Source organism: Phascolarctos cinereus, unplaced genomic scaffold, assembly GCF_003287225.1.
Source record: "Phascolarctos cinereus isolate Bilbo 61053 unplaced genomic scaffold, phaCin_HiC Scaffold_5;HRSCAF=322, whole genome shotgun sequence".
Lineage (NCBI taxonomy): Eukaryota > Metazoa > Chordata > Mammalia > Diprotodontia > Phascolarctidae > Phascolarctos > Phascolarctos cinereus.
In genome coordinates, this window is record NW_027555958.1 from 416,276,360 (window position 1) to 416,296,004 (window position 19,645).

General features: G+C 36.0%; 1 protein-coding gene across 7 annotated transcripts in view; it reads right to left on the bottom strand.

Moving 5' to 3' along the window:
- Nucleotides 1-19,645, bottom strand: part of DNM3 (dynamin 3) — a 682,754-nt gene that overhangs the window by 380,766 nt on the left and 282,343 nt on the right. For all 7 annotated transcript variants that reach the window (XM_078156497.1, XM_020970517.2, XM_020970516.2 and 4 more), the window contains one exon: nucleotides 7,781-7,894. In XM_078156497.1, the coding sequence (XP_078012623.1) occupies nucleotides 7,781-7,894 (114 nt within the window). The remainder of the gene's footprint in view (nucleotides 1-7,780; nucleotides 7,895-19,645) is intronic.

Sequence of the window (19,645 nt, forward strand, 5' to 3'; positions counted from 1 at the left end):
AGCTACCTCCTAACAGAAAGGCTAGAAGAATTATTTTATATCCATTACCTTTTATCTCAGAATAAACTCATACAAAGTCACAATCATATATAAAGAGAAGTCAAAGAGCTGAAGAAATTATGGATTTCAAAATGCTTTCTTCTTTGATCTTAAATAACTTCAGTAGTAATTCTTTAACAGATATCCTTTTCTATTCCTTTTGGGTAAATGAGTTTTATTATTTTTTTAAGTTATAGAGAGATATAGATTATTTTTCATACTTAATGACTCAAAATCCTGGTATAAGATAACCAATCATGTTTTCTTAAGGACTTTCTCAAAGCACCATTAGAAACTTTATAGCTGCGTAGAGCATACTTTAAAAATCACTTATTTAGATCAACTAAAGCAGTAGTGACAAAGAAACAAGTTCATTACAATGTATGATGATAATATTTGAAGTGTGGCCTATAGATAAAAGAAATCAAGCTCTAGGGATGATCAAAGATCATTTAATTCAACCTCCTAATTTTCTATATGGGGAAAATGAAACTTAGAATAGCTTGTTCAATATCTCATAGTAAGTAGAAGAGATGGAATTTAAACCTGGGTCTTTTAAATCTAAATCCAGTGGATTTTCAACACCATGCCATTTCTTTGAGTAGTCCATAATTGAGAGATTATCTGGCTGAAAATCCAAAGTCTAGCTGACTACATCTAGTGAGCTAAAGGAAGCAAACTATTAGAAAGCTATTTAAAAGGCTTGATTACTATAAAGTCACCATTCACCTGAAGAGCACTATTCATTTACACCATTGCTTTCTCCATTGCTGGTCTGGATAAAAAACTACACAGATGGAAGAGGCTAACCAACCACAGCTACAAATGGCAGTGGGAGGATGTATGGAAGTGTCCCTGAGGATGAGGGCATGTGACACTGATCTCTTTCCTTCTCTCCTCACTCCCCATCCTATTCTTTGTGGAGAACCCCTGGCCTAACATCTAGTTCTTGTTCTTCTCTCAGTATGAACTGAAAAGTTCCAGAAAACCAAAGAAATTGTGGTCAAAAAATACTGCCCTGGGGGCAAGTGTTATTTGCAATAGCAAAATCACATTCGCAATTTTCAAAAGACTTTCCCACATATTACCTTATTAAAGCTGCATAATATCCTTGTAAGAAAGGTAGGAGAGGTTTACTATTCTGGTTGACAGAAGAGGAAGCCAAACCTCAGAGTCAACGTCACTGGTCTATGAAGGGCTCAACATGAATCCTTGAATGAAAAATTAGTGACAATTTATGACAGATTTGCTGTATTTATTTTAGTTACTTAAGGAAGATAATTTCAAGATGTCATTGTGTTATAGAAATACTGTTGTAGACAATGAAGTAGGTATAAATACACAGCACAGGGAGAAAATTGATCCCCAACTTATAAGCACTAAATGCAATTTTCCATAAAAACAATGTTAGCTAGGCTCCTAGGACAACCCTACAATAATCTATTTAACCCATAATATAACTGAAACACATTACTAATAGTTTTATAGGACATAACCATCATTCTAGTACTATTTCTATGAGGAAGTATGTTCTGAGTTTGAACTCAGGACATCATAATCACATCTCTCAGTCTTTTTGGATTCCCAACCAGTTACGAGTAAGGACTTATTTCTTCTCCTGCTCAAATTAGGAGTAAGTCATCTCTTCTGTTCAGATTAGGAAGTGTAGGAACATTCTCCTATCTAGGCCCAAGAAAGAGAAAGGCAGAACTCCTTGAACCCCTCCTTACAATGACAATACAAACAGAGAGATCCTTGTCTCATGAAGGCAGATCCAAAGGCAATGGGTGGCCGCTATTGTGGAGCCCAGAAAGTATGGGCATGGTTTCAAGTGCGAGTTGAGATTGCCCTCGTGCCAGCCCTTTTGTATGTTTAAGTCCATCATAAGTTGGGTACCTGTAGAACGGAAGATGCCTGTTGTACCTTCAAGACAATGCCTACACTGCATGCATTACAGGTACCATGTTGATTTATTACTGTTTAATAATAACAATGACTAACACATACAGCATTTTGAAGCTTTCAATGTATTTTAAACACTGCCTTGGGATTTACAAATCATTCCTCACAACAATTCTATGAAAGAGGTATAGCTAGGACCTTTATCTCCATTTCATAAAAGAGCAAAGTGAAAGCTCAGATGGGGCTATTTGACTTAGGCCTTAATACAGCTACTAAATGTCACAGCCAGGATTCAGAACCAGGGCATCCAACTCCAGATGCAGAACTCTTTCTACTACACAGTCCTACCTTCTCGTGTTGGGCCCAGAATCTTCTAGCAATTTATTATTGTCAGTTACCTCAACTCTTAGGTTATGACCAAAGAATATGACGATATGACTCAACCAATAACATGAGAGCTATAAGTTGGCAACCATAAACATAAAGAAATTTAACACATTATTTCCAATACAGCAATTGGTAAATATTTATTAAAATGTATGTTTATATAAATACACATATGTAAACAGAGAAATTAGAGAAAGATTTTGGACATTATCAGGCCCAAGGAAGATTGAATAGAGGAAACAAAACCAAGGATTTCAAAATATTCAAGACAATGAATGTATTCATATATTCAAGAAAGTATTTAAGGCAATGTTCTAACCCTCAGATGATACATACTGTAATTTTGATAGAAAAGTATGCAAAAATTCATTAAACTTTTCAAATATTAAAACCTACAAAATCTCCAAATAACTAATATAAGCAAATAACAGATCAAAGAGTTTTGGCTGCTTCTCTTTCAAGCCTGGGTGTTTGGTGGCCATGGCAGTCTGCTTATGTTTACATTTTCTTTGCTAAGTGGAGACTCAAAGAAGACACTAACAATGAGGAGTAGAAGGAAGGAATGACTGAGCAAAAGGGGTGAAGCCAGTGCAAAACTATGAAACGTGGTCAGTCTGGAAAAATGTCTTTTCTTCAAAACTGCTGAAATAATATACATTTTAGAAATTTGGCATGCAAACTTCTCTATACAGGCCAATGCTGAGAGCACGGAGAATTGCGATTTGTAGCAGAAACATTTCTTATCCTATCTGCTAAAACATTCCCCCCAAAATCAGAAAATATCTGTTTGAAAAGCCTGAAGAAGCCATTCAGTCCAACTGCTTCCTGAACAAGGGTCCCCCTGAGCAGCCTCCCTAGCAAGATGTTATCAAGTCTTTGCTCAAATATCTGAAGTGAGAGAAATTAGGAGCAAGCTCCTAAGGCTGCCCTAAATAGCTGACCAAATTGTTTCTTTCACTCAAGCCTAAATCTGTCCCTCTACAGCTTTCATCCACTGTTCCTCATTCTGGTGTGTGTGAGAACAATTTTAACTATTCATCCACACAATAGCCCTTCAGATGCTGGAAGACATCTATCACTGAGTCTCCTCTTTTCTGTGTACATCATGCTCTGGAGGCCTAGCACTTTTCCTATAACTGCTCTCTAGTTCATCAATATGCTATGTAAAGTATAACACCCCCAAGTAAATATAACACCTCAGATTTGTTCTGACTAGGAGACAGTATGTTGGTCCTATCAACTCCCAATTCCTAGCCACTATGCTTTGCATAATGACGTCAGAGATTACTGCCATCTCACTTACATTACTAAAAAAATTACCTGAGTTAGAAAAAATAGTAACAGAATTCATTTGGAAGAGCAGAGAGTCAGGAACTTCAGGAAACCAGGGGGAAAAGATGTGAAGGAACCAGATCCAGTGGTATCAGACCTTAAACCATATTATAAGGTGAGAACATTGTTGAAGTATAAAATAGATAATTTAAATTATTTTAAATTAAAATTTTCTTTTATAAATAAAACCTAGCAGCCAAGAATAGAAGGAACACAGAAAAGTATTGGGGGGGACTTTCATAGATATTTTCTCAGACAGAATGTGATTGGGTTGGAATATTGCTGTGGCATAGGAAATGATGAACTGGTTGATTTAGAAAAACATGGAAAGACTTGGACATACAAAGCAAGATGTTATTCACCTTCAGAGAAACAGATAACAAGTAGAAAGTACTGTCTTACATATATGTATATGTTTATAGATAACTGTCTATATATGTGTGTATGTATATATGTATATATAAAATCCGTGCTTAATTGTAGCCTTCTTGAGGGAGAAAAATAAAATAAAAAGTGCATAGCAGAGAACAAAAGAAACCTTACAAGGAAGAAAAGAAAAGCTGGGCAGCTTTGAAAACAATGTATAGTATTTATTATATAAATTTTCTTGAAATGGAAACTTATTGCATTCAATCGTATCCTCTCATGTTCTGCTGTGTATATGGTAATTTTTTTCCCTTTTCTTATACTGTATTTAAGTTTAAAATAAATTTAGCACTAAGTTTAAAATAAATTTAAAAACTTGAAAAAATGAGGACAATCATGCCTATATCATGTAAAAAAAATAATGAAGCCAGAGATTTCATTAGCTTTTTTGGCAGACATGCCACACTCAACTTTTATTCAGGTTTTAGTCCACCAATATCCACCAGATCTTTCTCATATAGTTCACTATCTAGCACCATGCCTCTCCTATTTTGTATTTACAAAGTTACATTTTTAACCTACATGAGACACTACATTTATTTCTATTAAGGTCACTCTTAGATTATGTCCAAGATTCTGGGCTATTGGGATCTTTTTCATACTTATTCTATTATTCAATTATTTGAACTATCCCTTCCAAGTTTAGATTTTTGGCACATTTCATAAGCATATTATTTGTACCTTCATCCAAATTTTGCTGAAAATGTTAAGCACAACAACAACAGGGGCAGATTCCACAGAATACCTCTCTCCAAGATGATTTAGCCATTAATGCTTTATTTTGATCATTCAACTTGTTCTGAATTAATCTAATACTATTTGATTCAGTGTATATCTCTATTCCCAGCACTTAGGACAGTGCTGCTTACTGACTTCCTCTTTTTCTTGAACACAAGGATAGCATGAGTGACTTTTCAAATATTTTACTGAAGTCTTGGTGAACTAGGTTCACAGATTTCCCTGGATTTACTAGTTTAGCAACTCCATAAAAAGAAAGAAGTGAGGTTGTCTTCGCATGACCTGTTCTTGATTAATAAATGCTAGCTCTTGGTAATAACTGCTTCCCTTTAAGACCATTCACAAACTGTCCCTTTAATGATGTGCATCAGACCCTGGGGATTTCTTGGAGAATTGTTATGGCACTCCAGATAGCACTTTGGAATTAGGTTAACGAATACCTTTTGGCCCAGTGATACCTTTCTTATGACTATGCCCCCAACATATCAAACAAAGAAGAAAAGAACCTATACCTACAAAAATATTCCTACATGCACTTTTGGTTGCAGCAAAGAAATGGAAACAAAGGAGGTTCTGTCAATCATGTAATCATTGAACAAGTTATAATATGTGACTTTAATGGAATATTATTATGTCATAAGAAACAACCAAAGAAATGGTTTCAAAGAAATATGGAAATATTTATATGAACTCATTCAGAGTGAAGTGAATAAAACCAGGAGAACAATTTACACAGTAACAGCAGCATTTTGAAGAAAAACAACTTCGAAAGATAAGAACTCTCATTGATTTGAGGACTAACCACAACTTCAGAGGACTGGTGAAAGAGGTGATGAATTCAGGGTCCAGAAGGAGATGTATTTTTGGACATGCTAAATGTATGGATTTATTTTACTCGACTATGCTTACTTATTATAATGATTGTGTTTTTCTTTAGGTATTTGAGGAGGGAATGAAATTCAGGGGGTAGAGAAGAGCTACAGATAGGATCAAAAAGAAGAAGAAAGGAAAGAGGGTCATTTCAGCATATTTTTAATGCAAAGAAAAGAACTAATTGAAGTTGAGGTGGAAACAAACAGGACAGCTGTGAAAATAATATTTTGAATTTATAATATACTTTTAAAAACACAGTTTTATACATAATCCTCTTATGCTATTCTACTTTGTGAATAGAAATGTTCTTTTTTTTCTTTTTTTGTTTTGAGCAACTTCAGAATAAATATAACACTTTTTAAAATATGTGCTAGAATTGTGTCCAGATTTTAGGACAAACTCATTGTCCTCTACTGTGCAAATTCATTTCTTCCTTTTTATTCCCTTAAGAAATAGGGCGATATTTGCTTTTCTTTGGCCCTAGGATACCTCTCCTATTTGCCACAATCCTTCACAAGTCACTGACTCATATCACTGACTCATATCATTCCTCTAGTCTTTCATCACTACGAAATATAGTTTGACTGGACAAATTATAGTTTGTATTCACCAAAGACATCAACATGCTTTTACCATCTCCTTTACCTATCTCAGATTTCAACTACCTACTACAAATTTTTGTTCTATTCTTTCCAGCTCCAAGATTTTTCTCCTTGGCAGAGAAAATAGATACAAAATAAGAGTTGAAATATTTTGGTTTTTTGCTTTGTCACACATTATCATCATCCCATATACCTTAAGCACCCTTTTGTTGTTCATCCCTTTTTCCCCCAATATAGAGAAAAAACACACTAAGCTTTTATTGTTCTTAGCATTTATTGACAGCCTATGTTCATCCCAAGTTTTACTGCTCTTGACACTATTCCCACAGGATGACGCTACACTTAAGTATTCCTCTTCCATTAACTCCCCTTGTTTTCATCTCCTATAGGTGTCTTTAAAAAAAAATCTCAGTTTGATGAGTTACCTCTGTATCTATACCTGGCCCTGACGATACCTCACCCTTTTCTTCTATACTGAACCTGCAGAATATCAGTCTTGGGAGCTACTTGTCCCCTAATTGGCAGGTTTCCTTGGCAGAATTTTAGGCTATGAAATTCTAACTAAACTTTCTCTGAATCCTTTGAAATCTGCTTCCCCAGGATCTAAGGTTTCATACAATGCTCAGATTTATTCTCCTCGGTCACAAATTATAAGTTGAATTAATGATTCCCCCTCCTCCAACATCTACATAATGTCTACTCCAATAATAAATTGCTCTGTGTGTTCCTTAGAATCAGGTCCAGAATTGCAGCTCCCCTTGTCCCTCCCTCTTCCTTTCAAAAGATTCAGTTATTATTAATTCAAGCCAAGAATTTATTATTAGCTTCTCTACCTTGGACAGAAAGAGCTGCAAAAAATATATACGTAACTGAAGAGCCCAATTTTTACTTTCATCACGTCTCCATGTCAGGCTTATGTACCAGAAATGCCAAATTATCACCATTTTGTGTGCATTATTGGAAATGGCATTATATTTCCAAATCACTTGTACAAAATTATCTACCTAGTATTGTTTAAAAAAAAAAGCCCTTGAAGACTATTTGGGCAGGTTTTTAAAAACCTACCATATATAAGGCATATACCTAAGCACTAGCATCAAAATATTTTTCAAAAATCTCTGTGGCGGTTGCTGTTTTATTCTGAAGCCATCTTATGCTTTCTCATTCTGATCTGGCATCTTTTTAGCTGATAGTAGGTTTAATGAATATTAATTTCCTAGATTTCCGAACTACTACTTGCTTACTACACGTAAGTAAACAAACAAAAAATACACTGTCTCAATGTAACTGAACAGCAAGAGAAATTCAAGACATATTTTAATGATGAAAAGTTGTAAAAAGAACATTTTTCTCCCACAAAATGCAAACCGAAGCATAAATTTACCTGCAAGAGAACCAATGGTTTCTGGAATGTATTCACAGCAATGATGAGAAATGAGTACAAGTTATTATTAAGAGACAACTGAAACCATTTTCCTTACCTCATCATCTTTATACCAGGACAAGCTTTCTGCAGTAAGGACAAACCAGTATTCCTTAGATCCTCCTTTCATGATGCCAATGTTGTTGATTGTTAGCCATCCCTTCCGAATAACCTACAAAAAGTGAGAATCAACAGATAGGTTCAGCTTAACATTAAATGGTAACATAATGGATTCAATTTTTAGTTTAATTTTTAAAAATATCATATAAAACATAGAGTATAATGAGATACAAAAAAATGCTTTAAAATCAGTACAATCTTCTCAAAATTCTATGAGGTTATCAAGATAACTTCTCTTTTGAAAGTCCAGATGACCACAATGAATATAATCAACAGCTTGTGTTGAGAATAAAAGATAACTAAAAATGATGGACTGAAGCAGATCAAAAGTTATCCATTGTAGTGTAGAGTTGGGAGTTGTGACCCACAGTTTAAGAAGTGCTGAAAGGGATGCAAGTGGAAAAAGTTTAAGAAGCCCTGGTAGACTACTGTTATTTCTGCTGTTTACTAGTGCAGTTAAAATATATTTTTACTTAAGGTTTGATAGAGCGTCTTTTAACTATCCAGGTCCTTATTATCCCTGTCTATCCTTCTGTTCCATCAATTATTTCCTGCCTGCTTCGTTGCCCATCAGCACCTCCACCACAGGCTGAATCAAAATGAAACTAAAATCCATTGGTTTGCTACCAGTTATAAACTTCGATAAGTTTAATAAGGATAATTTTTTACATTACTGACTAAACTTTCTTTTTTTTTCTTTTTTACTTTCTATGATTTTATCCATATTATCCCTTGGCTTTTAGAGCGGTATGTAAGCAAATATCAAAAGCATCTACAAAAAGTCACTTTATAGTGAAATTTTTAAATATTAATTACTTGGATTATAAATATGAAAGAAATAATCCTTAAATGACAGTTAAAAGCAAATTTAACTGTTTTTTTCCTCCTTACAGCTAATATGTAATTCAACTCTGCCAGCCATAGAACTCAATTATCTTTATTCCCACATTAGCCATTATCTTATCACAGTACAGTATCTGAAAAATATGAGTGCAATAGTGTAATGTAGTTGTGCTAAGCTTTACAAATTTTCATTTTAATGCTTTTATAATTTTTGCATATCATATCTATAATCTGAATTATTAAAGTATAAAAACACATAGATACTTTAAGATGCTGAATTAAAGAGGACCAATGAAAAATTGCAAGGCCTAAGGATCTAAATTTATAACATATTTCTATTTTATTTTTCCTTTGGCAAAATTGAGTAGTAGGTAAAATTTTTCTAAAGTGTCCTTGGACCTTCCTTATTGCCATCCTCTATCACTTCCCAAAGCTCTCTTTCCGCCATTTTTAAGATAGATGCCCAGATCCTTCTTTTTGCCCTCTGGCTGCCCAGAGCTTCCCTGTAGGTGTAATGCCTCTAGATACTATCACATACTCCAAAATCATCCCTTCCTCCTGCTCTTCACCTTAGCAAAACTCCCTTTCAGGCAAACATCTCAATCTTTATCCACCAATCAGAAAACATGTATTGAGTACCTGCTACATGCTAGCATCTGTGCTGGGCGCGGGGGACACAAAGACAAAAATGAAAGCTCCCAGCCTTCAAGGGTCTAATAGTCTATTGGGAGGAACAATAGGCGGCATGGCAGTGTGGGGTCAGAAAACCAGGACCCATCATTTAACTGCCTGCTTGACTTTAGGCTTATCACTCAATATTTATGGACTTGTCTCCTTATCTTTAAAATGAAGGGATTATCTATAAAAACAAGGGTCTCTATGGCCTTTGACTCCCATTCCAATATGACCTTATGTGTGTATCTATATATATATAATATGTATATGCATAATAGCATATGTACATAAATGTGGTAATTTGGAGGAGAGGCACTAGCAGCTAGGGAAGGGTCTCTTGTAAGAGGAAACTTTTGCTGAGCTTTGAAGGCAGGAAAGGGTTCTAAGAGGCATCAGATAAAAAAGAGGGCATTCCAGGCATGAGGAAAAACATTTTTAGAAGGAATATATCTGATTAATCTGACATGAAGGTGCAAACAATTTTATTACCCACCTTCTAACGATATTTATGTTTTATTTAAACATATTTGAGAGAGTTGCTTATAAACCCAAATGAATGAATTGGCAATAAAAAGATTTTATCAGGCATATCTATCACTTCCACCTTCACAGTGTCTGTCACACCCAGATGTTCCTTTCTCCTCACTTATACTGGCATCAGTTTGGTTTGGGCATTTATTACCTATGGAGTGAAATATTGTGCTAGCCTTCTAATTTGTCCCTTTGCCTCATCTCTTCCCAACGTCTGGTACACAACTGTCAGAGTGAATTTCCTGAAGTATCGTTCTGACCACGTCACTATCCTTCCCCCCTCCCACAGCATCCCCCCACCCCGGCCTAGAAACACTCAATAAACTTCCGTGGCTGCCGATGGCTGTAGGATAAAACACAAAGTCCTGTGTCATTTAAAGCACTTTCTTATCTTTCCAAACTTTCGGACTTGACTCCCCTCCATGCATTCCTTGACCTAGCGATACTGACCTACTTGCTGATCCTCATCCAGGACATTCTATCTCCCATCTCCGTGGCCTCCATGTCTGGAATGTTCTTCCTTCTCATCTTTGTCTCTTAGAATAACTGGCTTCATTCAAGACTCCCCTCAAATGGCACCTTCTACAGACGACCTTGCCTAATCTTCACACTGTGCCCTCTGGCTGCTATAGCCTTCTACTTGAAGGTTACCTTCTGGCAGGCATGTTCCCGAGTGCACACACTCACACACACACACACACACATACACACTCCCCCCTATTTTTTTTTACATGATGTCTTCCCATTAGAATGGATGTTCCTTGGGGCAGCTAGGTGGCACAGTGGATAGAGCACTGGCCCTGAAGCCAGGAAGACCCGAGTTCAAATCTGGCCTCAGACCAAACACTTGACACTTACTAGCTATGTGACCCTGTGCAAATCACTTAACCCAACTGCCTAAAAAAGAAAAAAAAAAGGATGTTTCTTGAAGGCAGGAGCTGTTTTTTGACCTTCTTTTCTTTTTTTTATCTCCAAGGGTTATCAAAGGCCTGGAACGAAGTGTGTAACAAATGCTTGTTGATTAACTGGCCCTTCTTAGTACCTCTCAGATGACAATCTGTAAGTAACTGCCAGCTCGTGCCCCGTTGGAAGCTTCGGCTCTGTTCAGGTAAGCCACAAGGAAACTCTCTGATGTTAGCTGCTAAGCAAAGAGTCGTGACAATTAAGAAGAATCAGAGATTCATGGAAGAATCTGCCCAGGCAAAGAGAAGTAAGATTGGCTCTGAAATGAAGACATTGTTAAGTGGAAACATCAACTCTGCTTTCAAACCTGAAATTATAACAATGAAACCTAGTCTCTCTCTTTCCTCACCACACAAAAGATAAGGCTTGGGTTAGATAGTATAAGATTGCAGGAGTTGGGGGGTGGGGGCGAGGGGGAGGGATGAAGAGAGTGAAGTCGCTGAATGCTTTCAAATTTCTTAGGCTCTAAATACCACATCTGGCCTAGAGTGCTTAAGTAAGCAGAAGTTGGGAACACTGAACATGAAATTACCAAACGTGAAGAGAGAGAGAGAAAGGCCTACAAGACCAAAGAGATATTTCCTTGTTTGTAAACTTCTTGAAAGAAAGGATCATTATTACGTATTGGTACGGCAAGTCCATCTACTTTTCTTCACCAATAAAATTGGTCAAAGAGGCTCACAAGGAGGTTTGTTAGTGTGTGGAAACTGGGGAAATCTTAGCAGGGTCTTCTCACATGAAATCAAACAGAACGCTGATCCATCCACTCCTCTGCTTACCAATGGAGTTTACGGTAACTTCAAATAAGTCAAGCTGACAAGAATATATTAAATTTCTTCCGGGTGCCAGCCACTGTACTCAGCTCCAAGGACACAGAGGAATGCAAAAAAAAAAAATTCTGCTCTCTTGGAGCTCATAGTCTAATAAGGGAAATTATATACAAACAAGCAAACACCTATGTAGAAACAAGATATATAGAAAAGAAATGAGATAATCAATAGAGGAAGACAATGGCATTATAGGGGAGAGGCTGTTTCTACTGTCTTTTCTAACAGCAATTGAATCATCAAAAATGAAACATTATTCTAATTTAAAGAAGCTGTACATATAAGTATACAATCTAAGCAATAGCTAGATAAATGAGGAAAAAATGGCAATAAAGAGCAATCAAAATAAGAAATAAACTTCAATAGTTGAATGATGCTTTCATGATCTCATACTCCACAGAACCACAGAATCATGGATTTTAGAATTGGAAGGGACCATCAGCCACTATCTAGCTCAACTCAAATCTGAAAGGATAGAGCTCTAGGCCTGGAGTCAAGAAGACTCATGTTCCTGTGTCCAAATCTGGCCTCAGACAGTTATTAGCTGTGCGACCCTGAGCAAGCCACTTCCCCCTGTGTGTCTCAGTTTCTTCATCTGTAAAATGAACTGGAGAAGCAAAGGGCAAACCACTTCAGTAGCTTTGTGAAGAAAACCCCAAACGGGGTCACGGGGAGCCAGACATGAGTGAAACAACTGAAACAACAAAACAATCAAGTCATGACCTAGAAAGGCAGAACGATGCCAGGAAAGGCCCAAGGACTCAGAGCCTCTGAGAAGCCTGGGGTCTTGTTCGAGGTGCAGCATTTAGGGACTCTGTGACTGCTGGCAAGTCACAACCTCTGTGAGTATCAATTTCCTCATCAGTCAAATGAAGATAATAATATTTGTATAACCTACCAAGTAGATTCTCCTATAATCAACAATCTCACAACAAGTTTTTTCTAGGTCTTAAAATATGATACAAATGTGAATTGTTATTATTCTATTTCTTTCATCATTTTAACATTCCAAATATATCACATAGCATTAGTCCTCAGTGTTATATATTAGAAACATGAGAAATTGCTTAAAATAATTTCTATTGAATAATAAACATAATATTCCAGAAAACTAATACAACCCAAGAGCAAAAAATTTCTAATGCAGAATGCAACACAGAAAATTGTTGGACAAACACAGAAGAAACAATTAAGTGAAAGAAACAGTAAGAATTTTAAATAAGGCACGTCTTGATTGACTGAAAGCATTTTGCCAGCATGGCAGAAAACCTGAATGAAAACATAAGGTACTAATATTTAGGCAAATATACCAATTTACCTTTTACATTAGAAGATGCAGCTGCTGATAGTGAAATTACTTTTACATAGATCTCCAAATGTCAGCCACTGTTTATTGGCAGTGGCAGGTTTAAATCCCAGGGACTAAGTAAAATTTTTACCAAGAAGTAAGTCTCCTTAAAAGAGAGACAGAGGAAGCAGGCTGTTCTTGGCAAGCCACACTGCCTTTACCGCTTTATGGCGACCATTTCCCCTAACATGTAAGTGGACCCAGCCCAAGGCCCTTGCCTCAGGGCACTGCAAAGATCACTGTCCACAAAGCAATCTGTCCTACTTCCAAGCTGGTCCATCAGCTTTTGTCCAAGGAGCAACTTTTGCAAAGAAGTAGTAACCCCTAACTGACACCCTACCACTGGGCAGGAAACCTTAGAGCACTGATAATAGCAGCCCCCTCCCCCAAACCACTTATCCCACTTCCACGTTGGTCCCTCTGCCATAGTCCAGCAGTCTCAGCAACTTGTCCCTGAAAAGAAGGTTCTCACAACCAAGATCTTTGACACAGTCAAATCATGCAATGTCATAAACAGACATAAGGGCCAAAGGATTTTTCCATCTGCTACAGAACTGAACCTTTCCCATTAGAATGCAAGCTCCCTGAGAGGAGGAACCTTCTTGGTTTGGGGTTTTGGTTTTTGGGTTTTTTTTTTCATCCCCAGTGCTTTAGCTTAATATAGGCTTTTTTATTCACTCAAAGGTCACCCCTCCCAATTTTCCACTCCTACAAATGCTCTTCCCATTCATTCTCTCTTTGGGCCAGCAAGGTTCTAAAACTTCCATAACTGCTACTCTACTTCCATAACAGCAGCTACATCTGTCTTCATCAATACTCACTGATTGCGAGACACCTACTCTTTGCACAACATTAGGAACACCAGAGCCCCAAACTTTTAAAAGTCTTTGAGCCTGACACTTGGCTTGTATCTGATACAACTTTTCCATAATTATTACATGCATACAGTTCTGCTATAGCTATCAATACATATCCCTGAAGGATTGCTTTATATTTTGAAAACAAATATTTGCCTCAATTTGCCATGCTACGATTATTTCTATCCTGTGCTAAACTCAACAAGTAGCAATTCATTTCATTTATTGCTAAAAAAAAAAGGTTTTTTTAATTCTCAGAGCTATTTTTCTGCATGCTGAGAGTTATATTTTTTAAAATTATTTTTCCTGTGTATCTTTTCCATATGTTTATTCCTTTGAAGTCTAAAGGGTATATATATATATATATTTTTTTTCTTTGTTTGTTTGTTTTGGGCTAGGCAATAGGGTTAAGTGACTCTCCCAGGGTCATACAACCAGTGTTATGTGTCTGAGGCCGGATTTGAACTCATGTACTCCTGACTCCAGGGCCAGTGCTCTATCCACTGTGCCACTTAGCTGCCCCTAAGGGGATTCTTCATGTGGAAGAGATTCAGTATGATACTAAACAGAAAGTAACTTAGGCCTATTACCTACTGTTTACAATCTCTTTGTCTTTCGCTCTCTCTCCCCCTCCCCAATACACACACACACACACACACACACACACACTCACACGCTCATATTCATGGGCACATAAAGGGGGAAAACCCTCATGATAATCAAAGCCTGAAATTAATTAGGATGCTTCACTATAATGATTCAGAAAGAAGCTTTAAAAATTAATGATATTTGAGAATGGCAGAGCTGGTATACTTTTAACTCAGGAACAAGTATTCTCATGTAAATCTGAATTCATATTAAAAAATCACTTGTTAAGCATTTTCTATGTGCTAGACACTGTCAAAACCCTGCAGACAACAAAACTGAGATGACCGCCACTCTCAAGAAGATCACAGCATAATGAAGAAGACAACAAATAAAAGAAAGTTCAGTTAAGGACACATGGAAGACTCAAAAGTCCAAAGGGTGTATTGACTGGACATTTGGCAAGGCCCATGAGTCCTTAGGTCCATCGATGTATCAAAAGATCTGATAACAATGCTGGAGTCTGGAGGATGGATACAGAAGCAAGCCAAATGGCAAGGCCTGGAGGACCTTAGGATGAAGTGGCAGGACATATGGTAAGGCTGGATGGTATTCACTAGAACAGAATTAGTAACTACCTCATCCAAGAAATGTGAGCATGAAAGCAGTTCAGATGAACAGGAAAACGGTAGTAACGGGTTTTCTCTTTCCCCTCTCTGTCTCCCTTCTTTCTTCCTCCTCTGCCCCTCTTTTTAACTCTCTGAAGTCTGGCTTCTGACTTTATCACTGAACTGAAACAGCTCTCTCCGATGTTATCAGTGACCTCTAAATTGGTAAATCTAAAGGCCTTTCTTCAATTCTGATCTTTCTTGATTTCTCTGCAATCTTTCAACTTGTCAATCACCCTCTTCTCCTTGATACTTTCTTCTCTCGTAACTGGTGCTTTTCCTGTTTGTTTGACCACTACTTCTCGGTCTCCTTTGCTAGATCTTCACCCTGTTTATGCTCACCAACTGTGGGTGCCTACCAAAATTCTGTCCCTGGTCCTCTTCTCCTATTAGCCCTTCCTTATTGGGATCTGAATAAAGTTGAGAAATTGAGAAACTGAGAAATTGAGAAAGAACAGATCAACTAATTGGACATGCAAATTTTTTTTTAAAAACTATGAAATCAAGAAATTAGAAAGTCTTAATAGAAATTTCTGAAAAATCAAAGCACAGCTTAATAAAATTGAAAGTTAAGAAAATGCATTGAATTTATACAAAGGAATTATTTGAAAAAAACAATAAAATACATAACCCATTATCTAATTTGACATTTTAAAAGGGAAGAGGAAAACAAATTACTAAACATCAAAAATGTATAAGGAAAAGTCACAACAAATGAAGAAGCAATAAAGAACATAGTTATTATTTGTGAATAAAATTGACAAATGAAATGGATGAATATTTATAAAAATATAAAATATTTAAATTAACAGAATAAATCCTAGAGAATTTAAACAACCCAATCTCAGAAAAAAGAAATTGAACAAACTAAATGTGAACTCCCAAGGTAAAAAAAAATAATTGGGACCAGGGAGATTTTTATGTGAATTCTATCAAACACTCAAAGAAAAATTAATTTCAATATTATACAAAAATACAAATTTTTGTTTACAAAAATAGGAAAAGACACTCTATCAAGTTCTTTTTATGATAAAAACATGGTCTTGATACCTAATCTAGAAAGAGTTAAAACAGAAAAAAACTATATGCCAATATTCCTAATAATCAATAATATAAACATTTAAAATATCATATTAGCAAAGAGGTGACAGCAGCAAATCACAGAGATTATATCCTATGACCAAGTTTGTTTTATAATAGTAATGTATGACTGGTTCAATATTCAGAAAACTATGAATATAACTAACTATATTAATAACAAGGCCAAAAATAATCATATGATTATATCCACATCCTGCTTCCTCTCCTGGCAAGAGTTACAGTCTCCCTTGGAGAGAAGGGTGGGGGGATAAGAGGCTATAGATGTCTATTCTACCTCCCTATAAGCCACACAATAACACTCCATGCTACATGCGGGAAGTAGCGTTCAAAACATATAGGACCTTGCTATACAAATGCATATTATATAATTTAATAATTATTATATTGTAGTCATAATACTATAATTAAAACTACAATATGATATATAAACATGTAGATATTTATATTTCCGTATTCTGAATTCTTTACCTGTATATATGGAACAAGGTGATATTTTTCATCATTAGTCCTCTGGAATCATGGGTGGTAATAGATTGATCAGCGTTTCCAATTCTTTTAAAGTTGTTTGTCTTTACGATATTACTGTCAGTCTATTGCTTGTTCTCCTAGTTCTAGAAGTTTTCCCAGGTTAATCTTAAACCAACTCTATCATTTCTTATAGCACAATAGTATTCCATAGCACTTATATACCATAATGTATTCAGTCATTTTTCAATTTATAGGCACCCCCTTTGATTCATGTTCTTTGCCACCTCAAAAACAGCTGTAAATGTTTTTGTACATCCTTGGAGTTTATGTTTTTAAGGCCAATACCTCCATTAAGCTACTCTACCACCAATTCTCTCTTCTCCACTCTCCCATTTCCATGCTGTATTCTTTCTTTCTTTGACCAGTTCAGATAAGAGTTACGATCAAGCGTCAATTGCATCCCCAACTACCACCTCTTACTTGTTTGTATGGCTGTCTACTTACACACCCTGATTATGTGGGATAATTTTCTCTAATCTACTTTTCCCCACTCTAGTGTATTTCTCTTCTCCTTTCTTTCCATTCTCTTAAGGTCATTAAGATATAACCATTCCCTGGGCTTGAGTCTAATTAACCTCCTTCTCTGATCCCTGAGGATGACAGAACTCAGTGAAGAAATGTGTATCATCTATTCCTATTAGAATGTAAGTACTTTATCCTCGTGTATATGTAATGGCATATCCTTTATCATCTTTCATGCTTACTTTTTATGTTTCTCTTAACTACTATGTTTAAACTTCAAAGTTTATACACAGCTCTAGTCTTTTCATCAAGGATGCTTGGAAATCTAATTCAACAAAGGTTCATTTTTCCCTTTCGGCAATATATTCAGTTTTATCAGATAAGTTATTCTTGGATATAAGAGCCTATTCTTTGCCTTCTGGTCTATGTCATTCCAAGTTTCTGCTCCTTGGTAGTGGTGGCTGCTAAATTGTGTGTAATCCTGACTATGGATCATTAGTAGAATTATCATTGCTTTCTGGTTACTTGCAGTATGTTTTTCTTAGACCTGGAAGCTCTGGACGGCTAAAATGTTCCTGGAAGTTTTTGTTTGGGGGCTGAACAAATTGTGGCATGTCATTGTGATGGAATATTATTGTGTTATAAGAAATGATGAGCAGGATGCTCTCAAAAAAACCTGGAAAGACTTGCATGAGCTTATGCAAAGTGACACCTACTATGTACAAAGTAACAGCAATATTGTAAGATAATTGGCCATAAATGACTTAGCTGTTCTCAGCAGTACAATGATCCAAGATAATTCTGAAGGACTTATGGTGAAAAACGCTATCCACTCCCAGAGAAAGAACTGATGATGTCTGAATAGAGATTGAAGCATACTTTTTTCTTTTATTTCATTTTTCTTAAGTTTTTTTTGGTCTATGTTGTTTTCTTTCACAACATGACTAATATGGAAAGATATTTTGCATGACTACACTTGCATAACCTATATCAAATTGCTTATCTTCTCAATAACGGGGGTGGAGAGAGAGGAAGAGAGAGAATTTGGAACTCAAAATTTTAAAAATGAATGTTAAAAATTGTTTTTAGATGTAATTGGGGAAAAATAAAACACTAAAGAAATAAGTGCTCCAAATCACTAATAATTAATAAAAACCCAAATTAAAGCAACATTGAGCTAAAATCCAACATTCTGCAAGAAGCCTTTCCCAGTACCCCTTATTGTTAATGCCTTCCCTATGAGGTTATTTCTAATTTATCCTGCATATATCTTGTTTGTACATAGTAATTAGTTTGCATATTGTCACCTCCATTAGAATGTAAGCTCCTTGAGATCAAGGACTGGCTTTTGTCTCTCTTTGTATCCCTAGCACTTAGCACAGTGTCTGGCACATATTAGGCACTTAATAGCAGCTAAATGGTATAATGGATAGAAAGCTGGCCCTGGAGTTTGAAGGACTTGAGTTCACAGTTGGCCTCAAACGCTTAGTAGCTTTGTGACCCTGGTCAAGTCACTTAACCCTGTTAGCCTCATTTTCCTCATTCTCCCCGTCATTACAGCCTCCACATTCTAACACTTATCTGTGTCCATATTATATACCTACTATACAGTGTAAACTCCTTGGACTCAGTGGCTGTCATACTTGAGTAAGGTTGTGTGGAGGGAGTTCCCCATGCATATGAAGTGATAGGTCATTTGCGTATTTTTAAAAAAGACTGATCTGACAAATAAGGAACCCCTACGGGACACTGACACCTACAATATTCATGACATTCCATTCTTGTTTATTGAATCTTGCCAAGATGAATTTATTCCAATCAGTAGATTAGCCAAGGAGAGTAGGTCTCCTGTGGGGACAATGATATTGTAAATTTCTAAAAGTTTTTTTTAAAGCATTTTCCTTACAATAATCCTGTAAGTTAGGCAGCTCAAGTATCATCACTCCCATCTGACCTTTGAAGGAACTGAGATTCTATGCCCATGGTTATGAAGTTAGACCCAGGACTCGGACCTATATTCACAATATTTTTCTAACATCTTCTACCATATCACTCTAAATGGATTTTAAAAATTGTTTTTGGCTTTATGGAAAATAAATTTCAGGAAAAAATTCATTGAATTTATACATAATATTTTTGTTCAGATATTGGTTTGCCGTGTAAGGGATAATATCAATTGAATGGGAATAATGGTTTTCCTTTCTTAATCAAATATTTTATTAATTCATTAAGGAAACAAACACTTCATGAGAACTCACTATGTATCTAGGACTTAATTAACAATTACATAATAAATAAAAGAAATAATTACTAATCTTAGTGCCTCATTGAGGATATAAATATATAGATATATATATGTAAAAGGTTAAATAATAATACATTTTAAAATACAAAGGAGTAATATGTCACGCTCAA